The 22073-nt window shown below is 43.5% G+C and overlaps 1 protein-coding gene across 1 annotated transcript in view; it reads left to right on the top strand.

The window, feature by feature from the left end:
* The window catches only part of PLXNA2 (plexin A2), a gene marked incomplete at its 5' end in the record, with an annotated part of 171766 nt that overhangs the window by 51891 nt on the left and 97802 nt on the right, over positions 1-22073 (top strand). Inside the window, one exon of the mRNA XM_080926315.1 lies at positions 15364-15498. Coding sequence (XP_080782441.1) covers positions 15364-15498 — 135 coding nt within the window. The remainder of the gene's footprint in view (positions 1-15363; positions 15499-22073) is intronic.

Genomic DNA, 22073 nt, shown 5'->3' with positions numbered 1-22073 from the left:
GGCAAGGAACAACAGACCAATCCCAAGTCTGCTTTCGACATCTCAAGCCTCGGTGTAGTTGTCCACATGGTAATTGAAAAGGGTATCGTGGAACACTGAGTTGTCCAGTGCTAGCAGACAGCGTTCCCTTTTCCTACCATTTCATGTATCTGCCTGTCTTCTGTCCCATGCCTGGCTTACTACCACCTAGATGGATCAGACAATCAGAGGAACATGAGTTTCTGCCTCTATCCCCAGGTTTTCCAGGCAGGCACCTTATTCTCATGTCCAGAACTTGAACCCACAATCTTATACTGCTATATCTCCCAGAGAGATAGGTCAGAGCTCCCGAACAAGAGACCTAGCTGTCAGCCAAAACTTAGCTCCAGCCCTTTCTACCTCTGGGAGGTTTGTGTTGCTGAAGAAGGGACAGAAGAAATGCCTGCAGAAGAGTGGAAGTAGGAGACTAAGAGGTGGTGGGTTATGTTTCACTGGCATTCCTCTGCAGACCTTTGCTGGGCAGCTGAATCAGAGCTGAGAGAGATGCCGAGACCAGAGGAGTCTTAGAGGCGACTGTGGGCAAACTTGATAGCCCATCTGGAATCCATCCATGACCATGTTCCCTCCCCCATACCCTGATCTCATTGGTAGAACTGCAGTAGAGGAGCAGTGCCAGGAACCTTGGCCATCAGGCTGGATAAATCCTCCAGGTGCCAGATCCCAGCCCTCGCTCCCACTCCTTGCTCTAAGAGCACAGGTCCCCGTACACTGCCTCTGCTTCAGTTTCTGCCCCTTCCTTTGTGACCTGAAGGCTTTGAACAGAGAATGAGGAAGAGGAATGGCAACAGAGTTCCAGCTATTTAGGGCCTTTGAAAGCCAGGTCCTTGGCAGCAAGAAGTCTGGAGAGCCAGCCAGTACCTTAGCAGTGAGCCCACAGGAGACCACTAGCCCTTAGCTGTTGGCACTCTTAATGTCCTCCATTACATATCACCCTAACATCTAAAAACACAAATTCTTGAGACAGAGGGAACAAAGAACTAAAGGACATGATGTTGCACAAAGATCAAGAGAGATCATATGTTTCCAGCCTGGCACTGTCTTGTTTTCTGACCTTCCAGGACTATTTTCCTTTGTGAGGGGTCACCTTCCTTTCAGGATGAACATGAAGATCATATCCACAATAATAATGGAAAGAAGAATTAGATGACAGAGACAAAGAATCGTGAATGATCAAAACACACCTCAGCAAGGGCAGATAGAACGAAAAGCCTAAATACAGGGTCCAGAGCACCTTTGCCTGGGAGAATGATGTTAGCTCCAGAGTGTTACCCCTAAAGCATCTAAGACACAGATTTCCCCAGTTTCTTTCCCCATGTGTTAGGATGTAAGGAATCATAACCATTTGTTGTCAATTGTCATATTTTGTTAACTTTTGAACACCCATCTAGCATGTGGGCATGTTTTGGAGGCTACTGGTTCCTCTTCCAGCAAGGAACAGGAAAGTGTCACTGCTAGGGAATCCACAAACTGCCTAGGACTACTGGAAACTCAGCTCTATCATTTGGGAAGAATTCTAAAAGCCAAGCCAAGGTATCCTCTTGTTAGGAAGCCCTATGAATTGAAAGGCACCTCAGACCACCTAGAGGGAGCCAGGCCCTTTTGCCAATCCCAAATATCTTCAACAACAAACTCTTTGGGAACAGTGTGTTTTCACAGTACAGCTTCCTGAATAGTGTTTGTCTAATCTGTCTGCCCAAAATCCCTCTCCAAACACTAAGTTTCCTGCCCAGCACAGGCAATCAGAAAGCTAATTATCTGAGATTAAAAATGGGGGGTTATCCCTTTTAATTACAGGGAATAATTAGCCCACCTGATGTCAGCAAAGCCAATGGGATTAGAAGTAAAGTTTGGGTTAGACAGAGGTCAGTATGGGTGGTAGAAATGCCCTGAGCTGGTCCTTCCTGGCCTTGGCTGATGTTGAGATTATAGGCAAATGTGGATAGAGTGCAAAAAACAAAACAAAGCAACAACAACAACAAAAACACATCTTTCTAAGTTATCTGGAAGAATGTGTGTATAGGGTTGGGGACAGTAGTGGCAAAGAGAAGACAGAGACAGAAGTACACAGAAAGAAAAGCCCAAACAGATGGGGGAGGGGAAGCAGAACCTGCAGAACTGAGAAAGAACAGGAACAGGGGCTGGGGAAGTAAATAGGAAATGAAGAAGGTAGCCAGTAAAGCAAAAGACTGGTTTGTAGACACTGTCACACCCGCATGTTGCAGGCTAACATTCCTGTTACTTTTCTTTCTTTCTGGAGGGAAGTCAACAAGGGCAGCTGAAACGGAACGCTGCTTGCCTCCTCCCTCCATGTTACCTTCCTCTCCCTCTCCCTACATGCTCTCCTCTGGTGCCTAGCACACTGACCTAGTTTTGCAACACAAGGTGCAGGTACTGAATGCTTGAGACCTGGCTGTGGCAAAAACAGGGTGATAGCCCAGCCCTCAGTGATCTAGGTTGAGTGTGCCCTGTTGAGCGTGGCATATTGCTAAAAGTTGAATAAAATACTTCAGACCCAGCTTCTACCTTTGGGAATTTATAATTTGGGAAATTATAATAATGTTGGCACTTAGATCAAGACTCAGATGGCAACAGATAAGTGTTAAAAATGAAGGACAGTGGAATGTTAACATCACACAAAAGGCATAGCTGGGCATATTTTAGGGAGACTAACAAAATGCTTGGAGTTCCGGTCCTTGCTGGATTGACTTGCAGCTATTTGTCTCACCTGTATTAGCCCCAGGTTTTAATGTGTGACGTGGATTTGATGGCAAGCTGAGGGTTAGTGTAAGGTGCCTAGTGCACATCTCAGCTTTAGCCTTCACAGAGAAGCCATACGAAAACCAGGGAGGAACAGAGCTCTCTGGGATCTGCATACCCACTGCCTTTCCTGAGCCATCCTCACAGTTAAAACTTCTCTAGGCCATTTCTAGGGGTGCTTTAACAGAAATGCTCTTTTCAGGAGCCAAAATTCACCTCCTCCCTGACATTGGATCAGGTTTATATTACAACTTGATAGTTATGTATAACTTCATTTTGTTCCACCTATTTTCCTTTCTCTTAGAAAAGGCCCAGACCCTAGGTGGTGCTGAATGAGTCTCTCCTGCTAGACAACTTCAGAGGCTACTCAGCCCTCAGCCTTCAGCTCTTTCCCTACTTGACCCTAGGGAGGTTCTAGGATCAGACAAAATAAGTAATGCTCATTCCCATTTCTCTTGGAGGAATCTCTGTCTGAAGTGGTTGTAGTTCAGTGCCCTAAAGCTTCCAAGTGATAGCCAAAGGGGCTGAGATGAAAATCCAAGGGACCCCCACTTTTCCCAGATACTCTGAGCTAACATGCCCTGAATCAGAGTAGCCACGTATTGCAGAGCCAGGAGTTAGCACACACAGGCTGATCCACTGAACACACTTCTGCCTCCCTCCCATGCTTCTTTGCAGCTTTTCTCCTACTCCCCAGATCACTGCCAAACTGTCAAAAGCACCAAGAAGCAAAGTGCTGTTCAGTTAATGATCACAGCCCCAGGAGAGGTACAGAGCTCTTTTAAGAGAAGCAAGTGTAGGGGGAGTGGGGGCGTGGGAGGGGCAGAGGGGGATGCTTTAGTGCTTGGCACAAAAGCCTGCTCTTTCTAAGTCACAGATTAGAAGTGGGTAGGTCTGCTTCAGCTACTTTCCTTGTGGGTTAAGGACTAAAGCCACCCCCTCACTTTACTCCTTTTCAGGAAGTAAAATAAAAAAATAAAAAAATAAAAAAATAAAAAAATCAGAGTCCGAATATTGCTATCCTCTGATGGATCCAGTGCCCTCAATGTTCTGGTCCCCATCACAGACCCTGTAGAGACCCTAGCAGACTATTCCTTCTCCTCCAGAGAGGGGCCACCTCCTCAGATAGGCTGGTAGCTCCAACAGCAACTAGCCTAGCTGGGTGCACTTGCCCCTCCTTTCTCTCCCCAGCCTGCTCCTTTGGAAAGGAGAGAGGTGAATGACCTACTGCCTCCTGAAAATTACCTCTCAGTGTTACTCAGCTTGGTCCCATCCACACCTATAGGTGAAAGAAAGAGCCTTCTCCTTCATCCCTTCGGAGCCAACTCCTCTGGCTCCTTTACATTCCTCCTCTCATCTGTTCTGAAGCATTGCCATGCAGGTGGCATAACTTTTGCCAACTTTGTAGCTGAGGAAATTAGGAATTACCACTCCCCACAAGCTGAATCTGAATACCCTGGTGTGATCCCTACTCTGGAGAGGTAGGTCATCATTTGTGAAGAGACAATAGCGTGTATGGGAATGAAAGTTTATATGTGGGACTTGGGGGATTTTGAAAGAAAACCCTAAGCCCTGGGAAGTGATTGCACAAGTCCTGAGTAGTGCAGTTTCAAACCTTTGTGAACACAGTGTTGGGAAAAATCCCAGGGACATTTTGCTCCATGTTGTTCTTGGGTCTCTCTGTCAAGCTTACACAGCCTCAGCAACAGCCAGCTCCTGGGAATGGTGCCATTCTGGCTGTTAAGGTCCAGGAGTATGCAGCATCTGGGGCAATTGAAGTCTTTTTTTTTTTTTTTTGGCATCAAGAGGACTGGGACAGTCTGAGGGGAAGAGCCTTCCCTTCTGCTTTACTAGCCAGTATTTACCTCGTGGGACATCTGCTAATGTTCAGGTAAAGGCAGTGAATAATTTGTTCTTCATGAGGCCAAGGCCAACTTCAGTTCTCTCCCATCTATCTCCAGTAAGAACCTGGCACCTGCTGTATTACATGCTGCCACCAGCAGAGTCTGCCTTCCTGGCACTGTGCCCAGCAGCTGTGGAGTATCCGTATGAGGAGAGATAGGTGTTGAGAAGGTGTCTAGCAGTGAGGTGACTAGAATAGATCTCAACAGTGAAGCCAGGAAGCACGTTAGCATCTGTCCATCACAGAGACAGGTGCAGTGGATGAGACAGTACTTGCTCACCAACCCTTTCCTTAACACCTTGATCAGTGGGAAAAGCCTAGCAATGAATTAATTAGGGATCTGTTGTTAGAGGTGGCTCTTTATTAAAAGCCCTCTTCTGGGAGAAGAGCTGGGGAGTAGTGTGAAGACAACAGCTACTCCTTTAACAGAGCTGAACTCTCTGTCTGCTATGCCCTCAGACTCTACCAGGCTGTCAAATCTCAGTACATGGGTGTCCCTGATAGGGGCTGGGGATATAGGAAAATGAGGGCTTTCTTCCTCCTTCTATTATCCTAGTTCAACCCCTGCTCTGACCTATCTTCTTGATTTCAACACTTGCTTTCTACCAGCCTTGAGGCCCTGCAGCTCTGCCCATAGCGATATATGAACTATAAAAATACTCCTGAGATCTTCTCCCTGTCTACTGGGACCAGTGGTTATCTCTACAGATGTTTCTATTGCCAGGGTCTGAAGATCTGTGGCAGGAAGAATGAGATGGGACAAGAAGTCTTCTTCCCTTCTGTTTTGTTTTGAGAGATGGGCAGAGACCTAGGATAGTGCAAGCACAACAGTTCAGACCCCCAACTTTCTTCCCAAGGCTGTGTGACTTTGGGGGATGTCACCTCATGCCTTGCATTTCTGATTTATATTGTGAAGATAACGGAGGTTGTAAGCACTGATCACAGAAGGTTGTAAGTACTGAAAAGATGTGTCTATGACATTTCGCCTTATAAGAACAATAGGCACTAAGTGCAGACTGTGCTAACTTGGTTCATCCTGCTAGTCCCAGCAGATGGACCCATGCCTTTAGCTAGCAAGCAGTATAGGAACTGGCAGGGTATATACCTGGCCAAGCCTGGAAAGGCATAGAGATGTGTACAACCTAGTCTCTTCTCTGGATCCTTAATCTGTACTCATGCCTGTAACTTTACTAGAAGATACTCCAGCAACTGTGGGGCTAAAAGATCAGTACAAGAGGTGGTGGCTTTTGGGGTTAGATCACTAAAGAGGATTAAGGTCATAAAGTTAGAACAAATTGTAAAATAAAGGTACAAATTATAAAATTAAAAAAGAACTGGGGATATAATTGGAAAGGGGCTGAAGGCCATGATAGCTAGACTCCAGTGACAAACTAGAGAGACTTTTCTATCAATGGGACAATTAAGGGTGGGGTGGGGGGTATGGTGTGGGGATATATGGTGTGTGTGTGTCTGTGTGTGTGTGGTGTGGTGTGAGGATGTGGAGTGTATATGTATTCTGTGTAGGGAGGTAGAGTAGGGGAGTGTGTGTGTGTGTGTGTGTGTGTGTGTGTGTGTGTGTGTAGAGGCGTGGGGGGTCATGGGGAAGTGATTTCTTTCAATATCCCAGAAGTGATGTACACTCATCATTTTTTAAAATTATGAGACAGAGATAAGCAAGAGAAAGAAAATTACAAGCATCTGAAATTTAAGGATTTTTGCATACAGAAAAGGCAGGATCAAATACGTGTTTTAAGAAGATTAATCTGGAAGTGTTGGGTAGAATAGATTAGAGAATGAATATGCTGGCGGCAAGGAGACTTCTCAGGTTATTGCAGCTGCAGAGATAAGAGGCAGTAAAAGCCCAGACCCAGTAGTTAGCAAAGAGAAGAGACATACAGCATTGGAATATAGCCTCCACTTCTCTTGGTCACTGCACTTTTCTGTACCGCAGTATACAGACCCCATGTATATTGTTTTAAGACTTCCCCTTTTAAAACATCAGGTACTCAACTTGCATCCAGACATCTAGGTGAGATCATGGTGCTCAGAGCCCCAGACTTCCATGCTGATGTGCAAAGGCCACCCTCACTAGTAAAGAGCATGTTACTATTCCAGATTATGCAAAGCAGGGCAGTTACAGACTATTGAAAAGAATGTGTTAATTTGAGAGATTAATGACCCTTTTTAGGTTCCTTATCTTTTGCTCTTTTTCAAGACTGCAGATATCCTTCTTGACACCATGAAGGAGACAGTTCTCCAGAGGTCCTCAGCCATGTAGTTTCTTTCTAGTGCAAGTAAAGGCAGCCCCCCTTTTTTTTTTTGTCTCAAAGGAAACCAAGACCCCCACAGAGAAGCAGAGGGGAAGACAGTTTCAGAACCAGCCACAACCAGCTCCAGGTTCCACGCTGCCACTTTGCAGCTGCCTTCAGCTCTACACACTTAACATTTCTTCCTTGTAAAATGGGAGGAGGCTACCTCATGGAGTTTGGGAGATTATTCATGTCCACACCCCCAATATTTTGCACTTGAATGAGATAGAATAGATACAAACAAATAAGTTTCAATTAATGAGAGAAAACTATTCCAAAGCATATATATGTGGAAGTTGCCCTATCTCCTTTGGAGAGAGGAAGCCAGTCTTTCTCAATATGCCTACTCCTAACCCTGCTATCCACCCATCTGAACACCTGTTAAGGATGTTGCCCTACCCTCCACATGGCCCCAGAGTCACTCCTTGGCCAAACTGCCTGGGCATCCACAGGAAAAGAATCCGAGTATGTATGGCACTGTAAACAGAGATTCTTGCATGAGCTTTGGGTAAACAGACTCCTTGATCTTGGCAGAGTTCCTCATTACTCTTTATTAATTCTTTCTCCTTCCCTCCTCATTCCTCCCAACTCTGTGCACTGTGTGAATTATAGCTTTGCCTCTGCATAATGTGATTTCATCTGTGGCTGCTTAATGCTTCGGCTAACTCTTGCTGTGTTTATCTTAATGTTTCCCAGAGCACTATAGTGCTTCCTCTGCCTGACAGCTTCTCTTGTTTCTGAATCCTTAGACCTGCCCAGTCCTAGAAATACAGCCTGGTGTATAAGGTACAGGGCTGGACATTAGAGCAGACTCTCACTGAACTTTGCTGTGGCCCTTTCTGATCTTTGTAGTTCAAACCCATCTGAACAGGGTAGAGCCAAAGATACAGATTCTTTTTGTTTTCAAGTCTTAATGTCACTCTCACACAGGCAGTCAAGAGGAAGACCCTAGGATGGGAACCTCAATGCTTAAGGTGGGATCTGAGCTTAACCATAGATGGTGAGAGTAGAGCCCACATTTCATTCTGGAAGTGACATGTGTCAGTGACTGTTTGGCTATCCTCCCTTCACCCAAGAGGAACAAAGAAGACCCAGTTTAGACCAAAATCCTAGCCTCCAGTGCTTTACTCAGCCCCCAGCTACCTTCTCCAATCTTGCCTGCACCCTACCCTTACACATTAGAGTATTCAGTAAATGTTTGTCCTCTACCTTATATGCCAAGCTGTTAATTCTTAGACTCTTCCAAGGTGCTAAAATCCCAAGAACTCTTCTCTGCATCCTAGGAAGAAGCCCGTCATAGCCTGATCACCCCCAAATCCAGATGCCCCTAGCCCTGTGAACCCTTCTGCTATGCCATCTGTTCTCCATTGAATATGTAGGGAAGTTTATAACATAGAAATAAAAATAATTATGTAAGAAAACATCTTTCTCCACTGTAAAAGCCTTTCTGATTGACCAACAACTGTAGGGACCAGTGCTGGGACTGTGTGTGCAAGCATCATCTTAGTTCATTACATCTTAGTTGCCTTCTTCATAGACAAGAGAGATTCTTCACCCCATCTCCCCTCATTCTCTTTTTTCTTGGCTCAGTGTAACCCGCACACACAAACACACAGGCACATGCACACTCTCGACTGTATGTGTAGGAGGGTGGGAAGAAGATCTCAGAGGCAAAATTTACTAAAGATTTCAAGCTATAAATAATTTGGGTCATAAAGTCCTACAAAAATAAACTTCAGCTTGAATCCTCTCTCTCAGCAGTAAATGCACAGCTGCAGATATGCACTCATTAACTCATCAGAGTTCAGTGAGAGCAGTACCAGAAACTCCACCTGCCTCTACAGATATCAGAATGTGCATATGTGGCACACATATGCACACAATCACTACATCTTAAATACACAGAACACACGTGATACACATAACACACACATATAACACGTGACTATATATCACAACACAAGGCCCACACATCAAGTAGAAAACATGCATATGGCATATCACATAATTCATATACATATCACACACCAAGCACATATATATGACATATATACATACACCACACAGAGAGATGCTACACAGAAATTAAAAGATACACACATCAAATGCACATATACTATACCAGTTACACTACATACACATACAAATATATGACATACATATTTGCATCATGCTACATATCAAACTTCAAACATGCACATATGCACATATTCAAAAATAGTTACAGATAACACACATGTACATACACCATCACTATACCACATGCATGTACCTTCTACCATTCAAACCCAGAGTTCTGAGCCAAAGTCAGCCAGTAAAAAGCCAAGGAGAGAAGATGCTGTGAGTCTACTCAAGCTACAAGACACTGTCACTTTGCATCTAAACTCTTATTCTTTCTTATGTGCTGAGGTCCAAAAACCCCATGTTTTTAAGAGATCTGGGTTCAACCCCAATGAGGTGCCTTCAGATTTGTAGCACATTTCACATTTTCCACAGATATGCTTCCCACCCTAGACCTTTGCTTAGGCCTCATCTCCTCCAGGAGTCCTCCTCACCGGGGCTCTCTCAAGTAAGACAGGCCATCCCCACTCTGAATACTGCTGACTTTGTGGAAATCATCTTTCTTGAGGCCAACTCTTGAGTTTGTGAAGATAACTGGTGCTGTTCCTGTTTCCATCCTAAGCTCTCTGAAGGAGCGCAGTATCATTTATCAGTGTCCTCTGTTTTCCTAGTGCAGCCTGGCTCATGGTAGGCATGTGATAAATAAACAGGAGACAGTACTGAAAATCCTAGCTAATAACTCTTTTCATTTCCACAATATCCTTTTTGTGCCAAAGGAGAAGAATAGCTACCCTCTTCTGACAGCTACAAAAACTACTACATGCCCAAATAAAGTGACTTGTTGGAAGCCACACTCCAGTTAATGGGAAAGTTGGGATTAGACTCTGTCATCACTAGAATCTGAGACCCCAGCAATGCCTGTGAAACCCAAATTTCTCCATAGATGGCTACAAGATCCCTAACTCTCCTTCTGACCATTAGTTCTTGAAAGTCGTAGGCATCTACAGGACCACAGGTAAGCCAGTCAGCTGTGTGTGCTGAGCTGACCAGGACTGTAATGTTCAGAGAAGAGCTGTCATTTATTTCTGTCCAGACACAGCTGTGATTTAGAGAAAAGAAACAATAATTTTAACATCTTTTTCTTCCTTGCCTCTTGCCCTCCAAGAATAGACGCCGAATCTCCCCTGGGCTGTATCTAACTCACTGCTGCCCCATAACCAGCTCTGTTAAACTAAATTTTAGTCCCCAAGTATGTTCTGAGTGATTTTTCCACTTAGAAAGTAGATAACAGTCTTACTGTGAGTGGGAGGGATCTAAAGGGTGAGAAAGCAGGGGACACTTGGACTCCAGGTCTTCAATTTACTCTGCTTAGCTACTCTTCTGTTTTTGACCATCTCATGGAAAAGCAACCTCCTGGCCTATGATTGGACTCTGGCTCTATGAATCCAATTACTTGTATGATCATATGGTCACACAAGTCTCCTAGCCTCAGATTTATCATCTATAAAATGGGAATTGCTCTAGGCTTAAGAACAGGGGAACCTGAAAGGATAAATTAGTTCATTACTGTTATGTTTTGAGTAGTAAACAGCACATTTTAAGAGTCACACATATGAAAGCTATTAATAAACTTACCAGATCAACAACAGTAATCTGAAATATACCAACCATGTTGTCCCTTCAGGTAGGATTACATCTAAATGTAAATCAGCGGGTATCCTGCACAGAGAACCTGGAAAGGAAACCCTAATGTCTTGAGGCTGTTGGGTTTCTACAGTTAGGGGTCATTACAGCAAGAGTTTTTATTTTTTTCTTACTGAAGCTCCTCTTAGTGTCCCCTTGCATAAATTTAGGCATATTTTTGTCTTTTACTGTAGTAAGCTGAGTCTTAAGTTACATGCTTTCTGAGTGTTGAGCAACCACCACAGCCTGGTAATGTCCACATGGCCATTGAGGTCAAACTCTCCCAGAAGAGCGGTTGTACTGCCAGAACGCCTGCTCAGGAGGCTCAGTGTGCCTTTTCATGCTACCTCCCTCCTCTGCCTCATCTCAGCTTCTTCTCTGATGGGATACCAAGAACTCATGTGGTCTACCCTGATTGGATTCTATAGGTGATTTATTTCAAATTATTTCTACCTTCTGGTCATTAAAATCTAGCCCAGGGAATATGGTACTAGAGAAATCTGCCACTTTGTGGGACATCACAGATAAAGCAAATTTCTTGCTTTAAAATCCAACTTTTGGGACTAGAGAGATGGCTCAGCAGTAAGAGCACTGGATGGTCTTGTAGAGGATGGAGGGTCATTTCCCAGAACTCACATGGCACGTTATAACCACCTATTACCCCTATTCATCAGGATCTCATACTCCTAGCCTCTTTGGGCACTCAGAGAACGGGATGCACAGATATACATGGAGGGGGGAAAATCTGTTAAATCCCACTTTTGTCCTGGTATATACCCCAGAAATTTCCTTTCACCATCCATCTTGCTCCTGGTAATAATGGAGGAAAGTTCTGTAAGTCAAAGCTTCCCTGCTTGCTGCAAAGTCTCTGTGTTAAATGTATGCATTCTTCCTCAGCTGACAGACAGGGCTCAGAGCCTTGAACCAAATGGAGATAGTTAAGAATATGTTTCTCTGGGCCAGATACTAACTGGGCAGACTGCTTCTTCTCATTGCTGACAGAACATTTTCACTAGGTCTCAGAGAGGTAACTCCCCCTAAAAGTATACCACACCTTAGCAAAAGTCAAAAGGGACCCATAACTCAGACCCATACTCTGCCCACTTGGTGTGATACCTCCAGGGGAAAGGCCTCTGCTCCTGACTAATCTATCTCCCACAACCCTACCCCCTTTCCCTCCTCTGGTCTCTGGCCTCCTGGTCCACCTCCAATTTCTCTGACCTCCTTTGAGTATCTTAAAGGTTGTGAAGCTTGTGGCAGATAATAGAGTAGAGGGGTGTTTAAGGACATTATGGCTTCTTGACTAATACTTTCCTTTCTAGGATTTGGGCAGAATGAAATGTAGCTTAATTCAGGTGATCGTCCAGAATCTTCTGTTCTAGTTTGGTTTTCACTTTGACATTTAAGAGTTACACAAACTTGATTCTGTTGTTTCTGGTTCATTGAATGGTTGCAACGGCAGATAAGGAATTAAAGCACTTACTAGGACTCTGGTACAGTGGAAAAGTAAAGGACTAGTCATCATGGACCATAGATAGCAAGCATCATGTCTGACACACCTTGTTCTTTGGCAACTCCAGATTTGCACAGTACTACCTGGTCTCTGGAATCACAGAGAGAAGGTCTGACCTGTTATACTTATTCTTCCTTCTGACTTTGTGTTAAGACATTGCTCTGAGGCCCTTTGCCAATCCCAGATGAGTGGGCCAGGTGGCTGCTCCAGCTAAGAAAGGGAAAAGCAGCTTCCTGAGACAGGATATCCCAGGCCTGGCCTGGGGAAAGGGACTGCTTCGGCAGCTCCTGAGAGGAACTAGAGTCTTGAGATAGCTCTCTTTAAGGAAAGAATTGGTATGGCAGTAGGGAAATTTCCCACTGGATATGGCACTGTGCTGACTCAGACAAGAGCCAAAGTCAGAGTACACTATATCATGGAGACAAAATTGAGCCAAGACAACAGGAAGTCATCATGTCTTTCCTTTGACCCAACAGCTTCTGTGACTAAAAGCTGCTAGACATTTTTTTTTGGTGTGTGTGTGTGTGTGTGTGTGTGTGTGTGTGTGTGTGTGTGTGTGTATGTGTGTGTTTAGAAATATAAGCCTGTTGATCCAAAGGGAAAAATTATTTGAATGGCATGGGGTTCCTTTTCATTGTTAAGGGTTTTATCAGGTGGACAATAGTGATTACTTTGTCCTTCTACTTAAATCTCTGGGGTAGAAAGTAGATGTTTCAGCCCTGTAACATCATGATTGATTCAATACTTACCTCAATCCTATAAAAATAAATGCCCATTCCACCTCTGGAAAGGAAGAGCTTTGCTAACAGTTGTCAAAGCAGAGAGATTATACTCAGGTGATAGAAATAAAAAGGTAAAGTTAGAGCTTAGGAAAAAGAAGTTTAAACCCACATGGATAACAATGGATAAAAGAGTACTCTCAGTTACATTGAGCTAACCCTTGCAATTTCAAGTTAGAGCCCCCAGGTCACCTGCCAAAGCAATGGGAACCTGGTCTTCCAGGCTAGGCCCTAATCCAGTTCTTGTCCTTGAGATCAGAAGTACAGAGCCTCAGTTATTGAGCACCTAGCTTTGATAGGCCCATGGTCTGTTCCCCCTCACCTCCAGTTCATCTCAACAGCCCACTATAACCAATCTTAGGCCCCTTTATTGTGCTATACTCTTAGGAAATACACAGGTGGAAATGACCCTCCCCACCCAGCCAGGCAGAACTGGATTCTCTGCTCTCTATCTTCCTATGTTACTGTAGTATCAGGGCCAAGGTGGGCCTTTGAGATAGCTGCATCAAGGTCTCTCACCGTTAGAAGCTTGCAGAGAATCAGGACTGCATGAGCAGAGGAAGAGACAGTGAAGTAAGAGAGACTAGGAGGATATTCTACCTATGCTATAGAGAAAAGATCTTTTGATCTTACTAAAGAACCCCAAGTTCTCTGTTAGCTGGTTCATAGTTTATATCCTTTCCAAAGGTGTTCCTCAGACATTTCCCTGTGTCTGTCTCAGTCTGTGTCCCAGCCCCAGGCAGGTCCTCAGAGAGTAACATGGAAAATGGAAAACACATATTCACCTTCACGGTGTTAATGACTCTACACATATTGGAAGCAATTAGAGAACAATTCACACAGTAAGTCAATACATGTTAGCTAATACATATACAATGAGCAAATCAATTGATTATAATCCTAGAACACATGTCTAATAGGAAAAAAATGGCACCAGTGTATATAATTAATTATGAGGGGTCAGGGGCTTCCCAGAGCAGGCAAGACTTGAGTCACAAGATATGTAGGTAGGATGTGATATAGAAGCTGGGGTGGGAGATGGGGTAATGGATGAATGCTGATCTGGGATGGAACTGAGCATGGAGCCCACTCATGCCAAGGACTCCTTGCTAACAGCTCCTTGCATTAAATTCTCTCTTTGAGGGCATGTAGAACACAACCATATTAGTCCTTCTCTACCCCCTATGCCAACAGCCTCAGCATCCCTGGGAATCTTAGACATGGGAATCTTCCACCGAAACAGAGGCTATATGATCTGGCTCAACTGCAAACTTCCCATCTCCAAGCAGTTCTGAGGTTGGCAGGATTAAGAACATTATGTTATGTTGCTGCTTCTCAAATTTGGTTATGCCCTTGGTTAGGGAGTTTTTAAACCAGGTGACAATACCTAGGCCACACCTTTAAAGACTCTGATTCGAGGCACTGACTTTCTCATTCCTTTTTTTAGACTCTCAAGATAAGGATGTTAAATATGTAGCCTAGGCAGGGAAGCCTTAGGAAAATGACATTCAGGTTCATTTTGTTTACTAACCTGGGATGGGGCAAAAGAAAGAGGAGCATACTTCTTCCTAGGTAACTTGAAAATAGAGCCAGCTTGAATCTAGGGACAGAAAGATCTCTGAGTCCTGAAATCTTCAGTCTTGCAGTGATGACAAGACTTTTGATGATCTGCATAATTGTTCACTCATTTCAGACTACCACAGGGTACTGTATATAGAAAATTGACTCTCCAATCTAGAGTAAGTATGCATATATACACTCACTTGCATAGATACATCACACATTCTGTAACTGTATATAAATGCATACAAAAGACAACTGCATAGGGACAGTCAGAATCATTCATGTGTATTCAACCACAAATAAAAAACTATTGGGAACCCCAGGCCAAAGCTGGGCATCATGATGCATGCTGCATACCTATAATCCCAGAATTGGAAAAGTTGAAGGTGAAGGATCATAGGTTAGAGGAAATACTTGGTTACATAGAGAAGCCTAGGCTCCCAATAAGGGAAGGGGGGTGGAGAGGGAGAGGAAGAGGGGAGGAAGAGGAAAGAGAGAGAGGAGGGTGGGGAGACGGGGAGAGGGAAAAGAGAGGAGAGGGGAAAACAGGATAGGAAAGAAGAGAACAAATCTCAAACCCTGCATACTGAGAGTGGGTATGAATAGTTTGGAGGGCTTAATATATGTAACACTTCTTTCCAGAGCACTGACCTAAAGGAGTAGCGACTGTCTTTTACAAGCCATTCCTCCAAGTAGAAGCAAGTAGTCCATCAAAGGTTGGACTTCAGTACTAAGGGCAATTTGGTTTCTTTGCAGATTCGAGCTGATGGTCCCCCCCATGGTGGGGTCCAGTATGAGATGGTCTCTGTGTTCAAAGATGGGAGCCCCATCCTCCGGGACATGGCCTTCTCCATCAATCAACTGTACCTGTATGTCATGTCTGAGAGACAGGTAAGTGCTGGCACACATCCCTCCTTTCTCTGATAACATGTTACCTTTGGATAGAAGTTGAGTTGACCTACCCTAAAACAGAGACTGAGTTTGCTGTGCTGTGCTTCTGAGGAAGGCAGAGAGAGCCCTGTGGCATTGGCAGAGAAAAGCTGCAGGGCCAGCCTCTTCCCGGAGACTTCTCTCTAGGCCACAGCCCCTGTCTGGGTGAGTGATGAAAAGCCCTGCAAGAAAGAGCTAGACTGAGCCCCGCAGTATGGTGTGATTAGGAGGTAGATTTACTGCTCCTGGACCCACAGAGTTGGCTGTTCATGAGAGCCAAAGAGGTGTAAATAATCTAGGCTTCCAGGCTGGGCTGCCTCCTGGGAGACAGGACTGAGATGGGGCCCTGGAAGGAGATCAGATCTTGTCCTGAGTCTGAAATTGGATGCAGGATGGAGCTAGGCAGTTCTGGAAAACCGAAAGTATTTGCAAAGGTTGGAAATCCCACAGGAGAAGCCTCAGTCTTCTTCTCAGGCAGCAATTGAGCAAGCCCTATCTTCCTAGATCCAGGGGAGCATTATTCTTCAGCTCATATTTTACCTACATGTATGTGAACTACTGGGAGAGTAGTTAACAGGGACAAGGGAGTTTACCAGACCCTCAGAGGAAGGAAACCAAGCAAAGTTCTTAGCCATGGCTAGCCAGTCTATCTTCTTGATCAAGAGGTAACCATGGATCTGCAGCAGCCATGCTATTATACTGTTCCTGAGGAGGACCAAAAACAAAAAGATTCTGAGGTTGTCTCAGAGCTGATGATGCTGACTGAGACTGGGATGATAGCTGAGCTGGAAGACCTACCCCTTTGTTAGGTATCTTCCAGTACCGGTGTCTTTCCTCTTTCCATGAATGTTCCTCAAAGACTTTGTGTCCTTGGTCAGCTTCACCCTTCCCAGAGTTCTGTGTGCTGTCTTTTCAAAGATAAAGAATCTGAGTCAATGGATGACAGATAACGGATGAGCAGGAATGAGCAAAGGGGAGTGGGTGCATGGTGGCATTAAAGAAAGCAGTGATGCAGCTCTAACTTGAAAATTACTTCTTGAGAATAGATGACACAAATCATATGCTAATTGCATGCAAATTACATCGAGATCCTCTTGAGCCCACCTGTCTTTTCTGTCTTTATTCATGTGGCCCCTGCAGTTGAGGCATAAACAGATCCAGTGGAGAACTTAGTGGAACTGAGGGAAGCTTTACCAACGCAGAGTGGGTAAGGTAATCCTAGAGATAAGCATTGGTCTACTAGCCCAATAAGATAGCCAGTGGGTCTTGAAAAAGTATTACTAAGGCACATAATTATTGGGAACAAAGTACAAGGAAAACATCAGAACAAATGAGGCTTGGTTGCTACCCTTAAATTGATTACAATCTAATGAGGGAAACACCCCTAGAGGTCTGTACCACTGGATAGATTCTATGGGGGCTCTGCAGTTTCCTCCTATTCCTTTTTGTTTTCAAGACAGAAACTTGTTTGTATTGGGGAGAATGCATTTGTATGAGTGTGTTATGTGTGTAGAGGCTATAGACCAACCTCAAGTGTCAAACTTAAGACAGTGTCTCTCATAGCCTAGAATTTAACAAATATACTAGGCTGGCTGGAAAGTTTAGCTTATCTCGTATCCCTGCTAGGATTAGCCATATCTATATCTATATCTATATCTATATCTGTATCTGTATCTGTATCTGTATCTGTATCTGTATGTGTATCTGTATCTATATCTATATCTATATCTACATCTACATCTACATCTACATCTACATCTATATCTATACCTACATCTATATGTATATATGTGTATGTATGTATATATATATATATATATATATTTACACCTCTTGGACTCCCGTGAACAGCCAACTCTGTGGGTCCAGAAGCAGTAAATTTACCTCCCAATCACACCATACTGTGGGGCTCAGTCTCATGTTTACACGGCAAGCATTTACTGAGTGAACCATTCCCCAGCCTCCAAAGAGTTATTTTTGAATAAAGAAGGTAGATGCTTATCTTACAAATCCAATCACTATATTTTAACAGCAGTTATATGTCACCAAATCCTCCTGCATAAAATATAACACCCTGCTAACATTGGTAAACACCCAGATGCTTCTAAAGAACCACCTACAGGCAGAAGGTTGGGAAGGACAGAGAAGTGGCAACCATGGAACCAGGTGGAAAGGTAGCCACAGAGGATGAACAGTCTATGCTTTGATTGTACTTTCAGTTATTCTGTATGTCAATCAGATCACTCCAGGCAGGAACTTTCTCTTGGGTTCCCTGAGCCTATGAAGTTATATAAAACAAGGTATACATAGCAGTAACCAATGAGAGCTAATGAAGACTGGAAAGGTGGCAGGGCAGAAAGTCAATAAATAGTAGCACATCCTTTTCTCTGACAAGATGCCTTTTGAAAATGCATTCAAAATGTGAGCAGAAGAGGATGTAGTTCAGTGGCAGAGAGCTTGCCTGGCATGTTCAAGTCATAGGTCCCATTCCTAGCACTACATGAATAGCTGAGAAGAGAGGCTGGGTCAGAAATGAGGCTGTTGAGTAGGCTTCAGGGTAAATAAGGAACCCTTGGTCCATATCTGAAAGCATCAGCCCTAGCCACCTAAAGTGCCCAAATATCTTGTTTATAAATATCCCTTCCTTCCTCCTATCTTTTGTGTCAGATCCCCTGTTCTTGTTAGAGAATCAGACATATTGAGCAGTAGCCAGCCATGGGGAGCTGAAATTGAAATCCTTTGGGTTTAATGTCATGGGACTGTCTCTGGTCACGTGAGATATTAGTAGGAGTTTACCATACCAAATGGAGTGAGGCAATCAGGAGCTTGAGTCTAGTCTAAGGGAGATTTGTGGTGGAGTTCTGAAATAGGCCACCTAAGAAGCTGCAAATCATGTAGAAACAGTAGCCAGGTGACTTCAGCTGGGGTAATCCAGGGCTGAGGGCCAAGAGCAGCTCATGAGGCCCATCTGTCTGGGGCCATGGAGCATAGTATTGACACTTAGCATGGTCTCGTAACGAACACATTTTACTGTGTGCCACGAGTACGGTCAATAAGAGCAAAACCAGACAGCCTGTTTTCTCTCCCAACGTTTGCCATTATTGTTCCCATGATCCCATAACTTTAGCTTACTTCTTTGTTAATTAAATGATACGAATCAGATAATGAGATATATATGATACTCTATGTCCTGAGTTCCATCTCATAATTTTATAGCTGAGTTGACTTGGACAAGCCACTTAATCTCAGTGTATCTCACTCAGAGAGAGTGTGAGATCAGTTGAGATAACAAATGAAGACTTTCTTCTCATTCAGCATCAACGGCCACATACTTACCATGAGGACTCTATACAGCCTCTTCCAACCCTCACTCACAATATTCTCATTACTGGGTATACAGAGGTATATGATTATTAGGATAAAGTCAGTGGTGTGTGAACCAGATAGTAGAGCCTCTGAGAGTCCTAACTGTAGCAACAACTTCCTAAGGGCCTGGTTCCTTAAATCCTCAAGGACTTGGAAAGTCAAGCTTCCAAGACAGAGATGGTAGTCTAATTTCAGTATCTCCCAGAACTTAGCAAGACTTAGCAAAATCCTGGGCTGGGACTTTTAAAATTACTGTTGGAAATAAATGTATCTTTATTATTTATACCAATAGTATAAAATTGTTTCTGTTGATACTTTAATCTGTACTTTTCTATATTTTTCAGTATTATTCTTTGCTATACATCTTACATATTTCTTGTACTTTCAAGTCCTTAAGAATAACCCTGGGGGTTCTGGTAATTTTTCTTTGGTATTTTCTATTGTTTTAAAGTGTCTATATCATGGATAAAAAACATCTTTTGTCAACTATTTGGTAATTCTTGGTTGGTTATTTCTCTTTTTATTTAACTCTGTATTATTTCTATGGTCATTTATTCTAATATGATGATTCTCAATTTATAGGTTGTGACCCTTTTGGGGGAGCCAAACAATCCTTCTACAGGGATCACCTAACACCATCAAAAAAACACATATATATTCATGAAGTAGCAACAAAAATGATTTTATGGTTGGGGTCATCATAACAAGAAGAACTATATTAAAGGTTGGCAGCATTAGGAAGGTTAAGAACAACTGTTCTAGTAGATGTAATGACCATAATTAGGTATTTGTCATGAAGTATTTCTTCTGCTACTAAAAGTATTTACTGAAACATACATTAATACTTTTCTAAATCATTTTTGCATAACTTCATTATAATTCAAATTTTACTTTTTTTAGTTTTTGGAACCGATTTAACACATAAACAGGTTTTCATTTTCTCTTGCAAATACTGTACTTGAAAGCAGCATAGGTAGGCTTGACATTAGGCCTGATGATCTTTCTAACGGAAAGATAGATATAGCCAATTGCTCCTATAATTAGCTTCCCCTAACCATGATTACTATACAGAGAGAAGGAGTTAGTCAATCATTAAGTATGTTCATGAGTCAAGGCAGTATATTGTTTTCTGTTAGTGTAACAAACTCTCTGAGACCAGGTAACATAACTTGAAGAGGCTTAAGGGTCAATTCAAAACAGTGTGGTCCAATCCCTAGTGGGGCATACTGGTGTCACCACATCACAGGTATCATCACTGACATGAACATGCTTCAGGAGGAGAGATCACATGATAAGACCAGATGCCACAGAGATGTGGGAAGGAGCTAGGCTTGCTCTTTCTTAACAACCCTTTTGTAAGAAGTAACTAGTATCCACCCAAGGACAGCACCTTCAGTAGTCTAATTACATACCAGTACCTACCCCCACCCATAAGGCTCTACAGTACTTTCTAGCTTGTGAGGCTTGAGAGGCATACTCAAACCATGTCCACACTTCATATGACACGACGGGAAGGATCCTTTCTGTCTTCTGACTTTATAACACACTATGGGCAGTGTTATTTTATGTTTCCTCTCCACACTTCTGTTCTCCCACCTTTTCCCAGATATATAGTACCTCTTATATCATTGGGACCATGTGAAAGTAAAATCAGGTTTCCAATTCTGCCTAGAAAAAGCTAGAACCATCCAATCTAGCACTCAGATCTCTCTGTCCGTCTCTCTCTCTCTCTCTCTCTCTCTCTCTCTCTCTCTCTCTCTCTCTCACTCACTCACTCTCACTCTCACTCTCTGTCAATTAACTAAATGTAATTAAGAAATAGTACTAGTAAGAAGTGTTGGGTCATTAGTGCCACTGCCTAACAAGTCAATGTTAATGTACTCTTAATGGATCTGTGGCTTGGCCAGTCCCAGGGGGGAGAACTTGGAAAGAGAATCCCAGGCCTGCTGTTAATTGCACAGGTTCTCCATCAAGAGATGGCTGGCTCTTCCCTACAAAGCTACCCCAACTTCAGTTAAGCAAGTCAGCAGTAAGTCGGCAGATGTCTTGAGCATTAATACAACATGCTCCCAGATTTCAGTGTCTCATGGAAGTCAGTCGGTGAGTGCTGGGAAAGGTAGGCTGGGAGCCAAGTAAAACAGCGAGTAAGAAGATGAAAAGAAGAGACATAGCCTTGATTCCCGGCCCAGCTTGTCAGGCCGGCCACTCCCAGAAAGGGAATACCACTCTGTCCTCAGGGTAGATGGGAAGAGAGTGTAGGAATGGAAGCAATTATTCTATTTTATACTTTAATTAGATTGAATTAGCAGAGGGAATAGAGGCATAAAATGATCCAGCGAAGGGTGAAATGGAAAAGGGGACTCACTGTGCAGAATGGCTCCATGCAGGCTGGAGAAAGCCTTGGGAAGAACAGAGGGCTGGAGATGGCTGACATTTCTGGAGAGGGTGGGGGCCTGGGATTCTACTCTCCATCCAAAGGTCTAGAGAGGATGAGTCACATGGAGTTTAAGAGCTGGTGTGTGTAACTGACACCGCCATTGCATAGCCACTTATTATGTAACTTCAGAAAATTGTCTAATTTTCTTCTAAGCCTCAGCCGCTTCACCTGTAAAATGGACCTAGTAAAGCTGTGCTCAGAGAATGAGAGAACAGGCATAAAGTGCCTAGTGTGTGTGTGTGTAGCACACAGTCTGGACTTCATCATCAATGGTATTGTTAGTGAAACTTACTGGTACATCAGAGAAGACCAGAAGTGTCTGTTACAACCTGTGACAGAGGAATTTCCTGCTCTCAAGAATAGCTTGCAACCTGTCCTTAATATTGCAACCCGGATCCCAAAGGACCAGTCAGAAGACTCTGACCTGGCCAAACTGTGCTCATAATCTGTTTGTTTGTTTGTTTGTTTGTTTTTAATCCTGCAATGTTCCCAGTAGACTAAACAGTCCCACTCTCTCAGAACACAGAGAGGTAGCTCCTACCCCTTATATGAGGTCAATAGTTCAGCATACAGGCACCTGTGGAGATGAAGAAAGGTATTCTAAATCAGGTTATAACCATGCCTTAGGCCACATGTATGGACATCTGGTTTGGAAGAGACCCTCCAGGGGCCTCTTCAGGTATGTAACCAAACCACAAGCTCAGTAACAAAAACAGGAAAAACCTGCCTGTGA

The sequence above is a fragment of the Micromys minutus genome (assembly GCF_963924665.1).
Source record: "Micromys minutus genome assembly, chromosome: 1".
Classification (NCBI taxonomy): Eukaryota; Metazoa; Chordata; class Mammalia; order Rodentia; family Muridae; genus Micromys; species Micromys minutus.
This window is presented reverse-complemented; position numbering and strand designations above follow the sequence as displayed.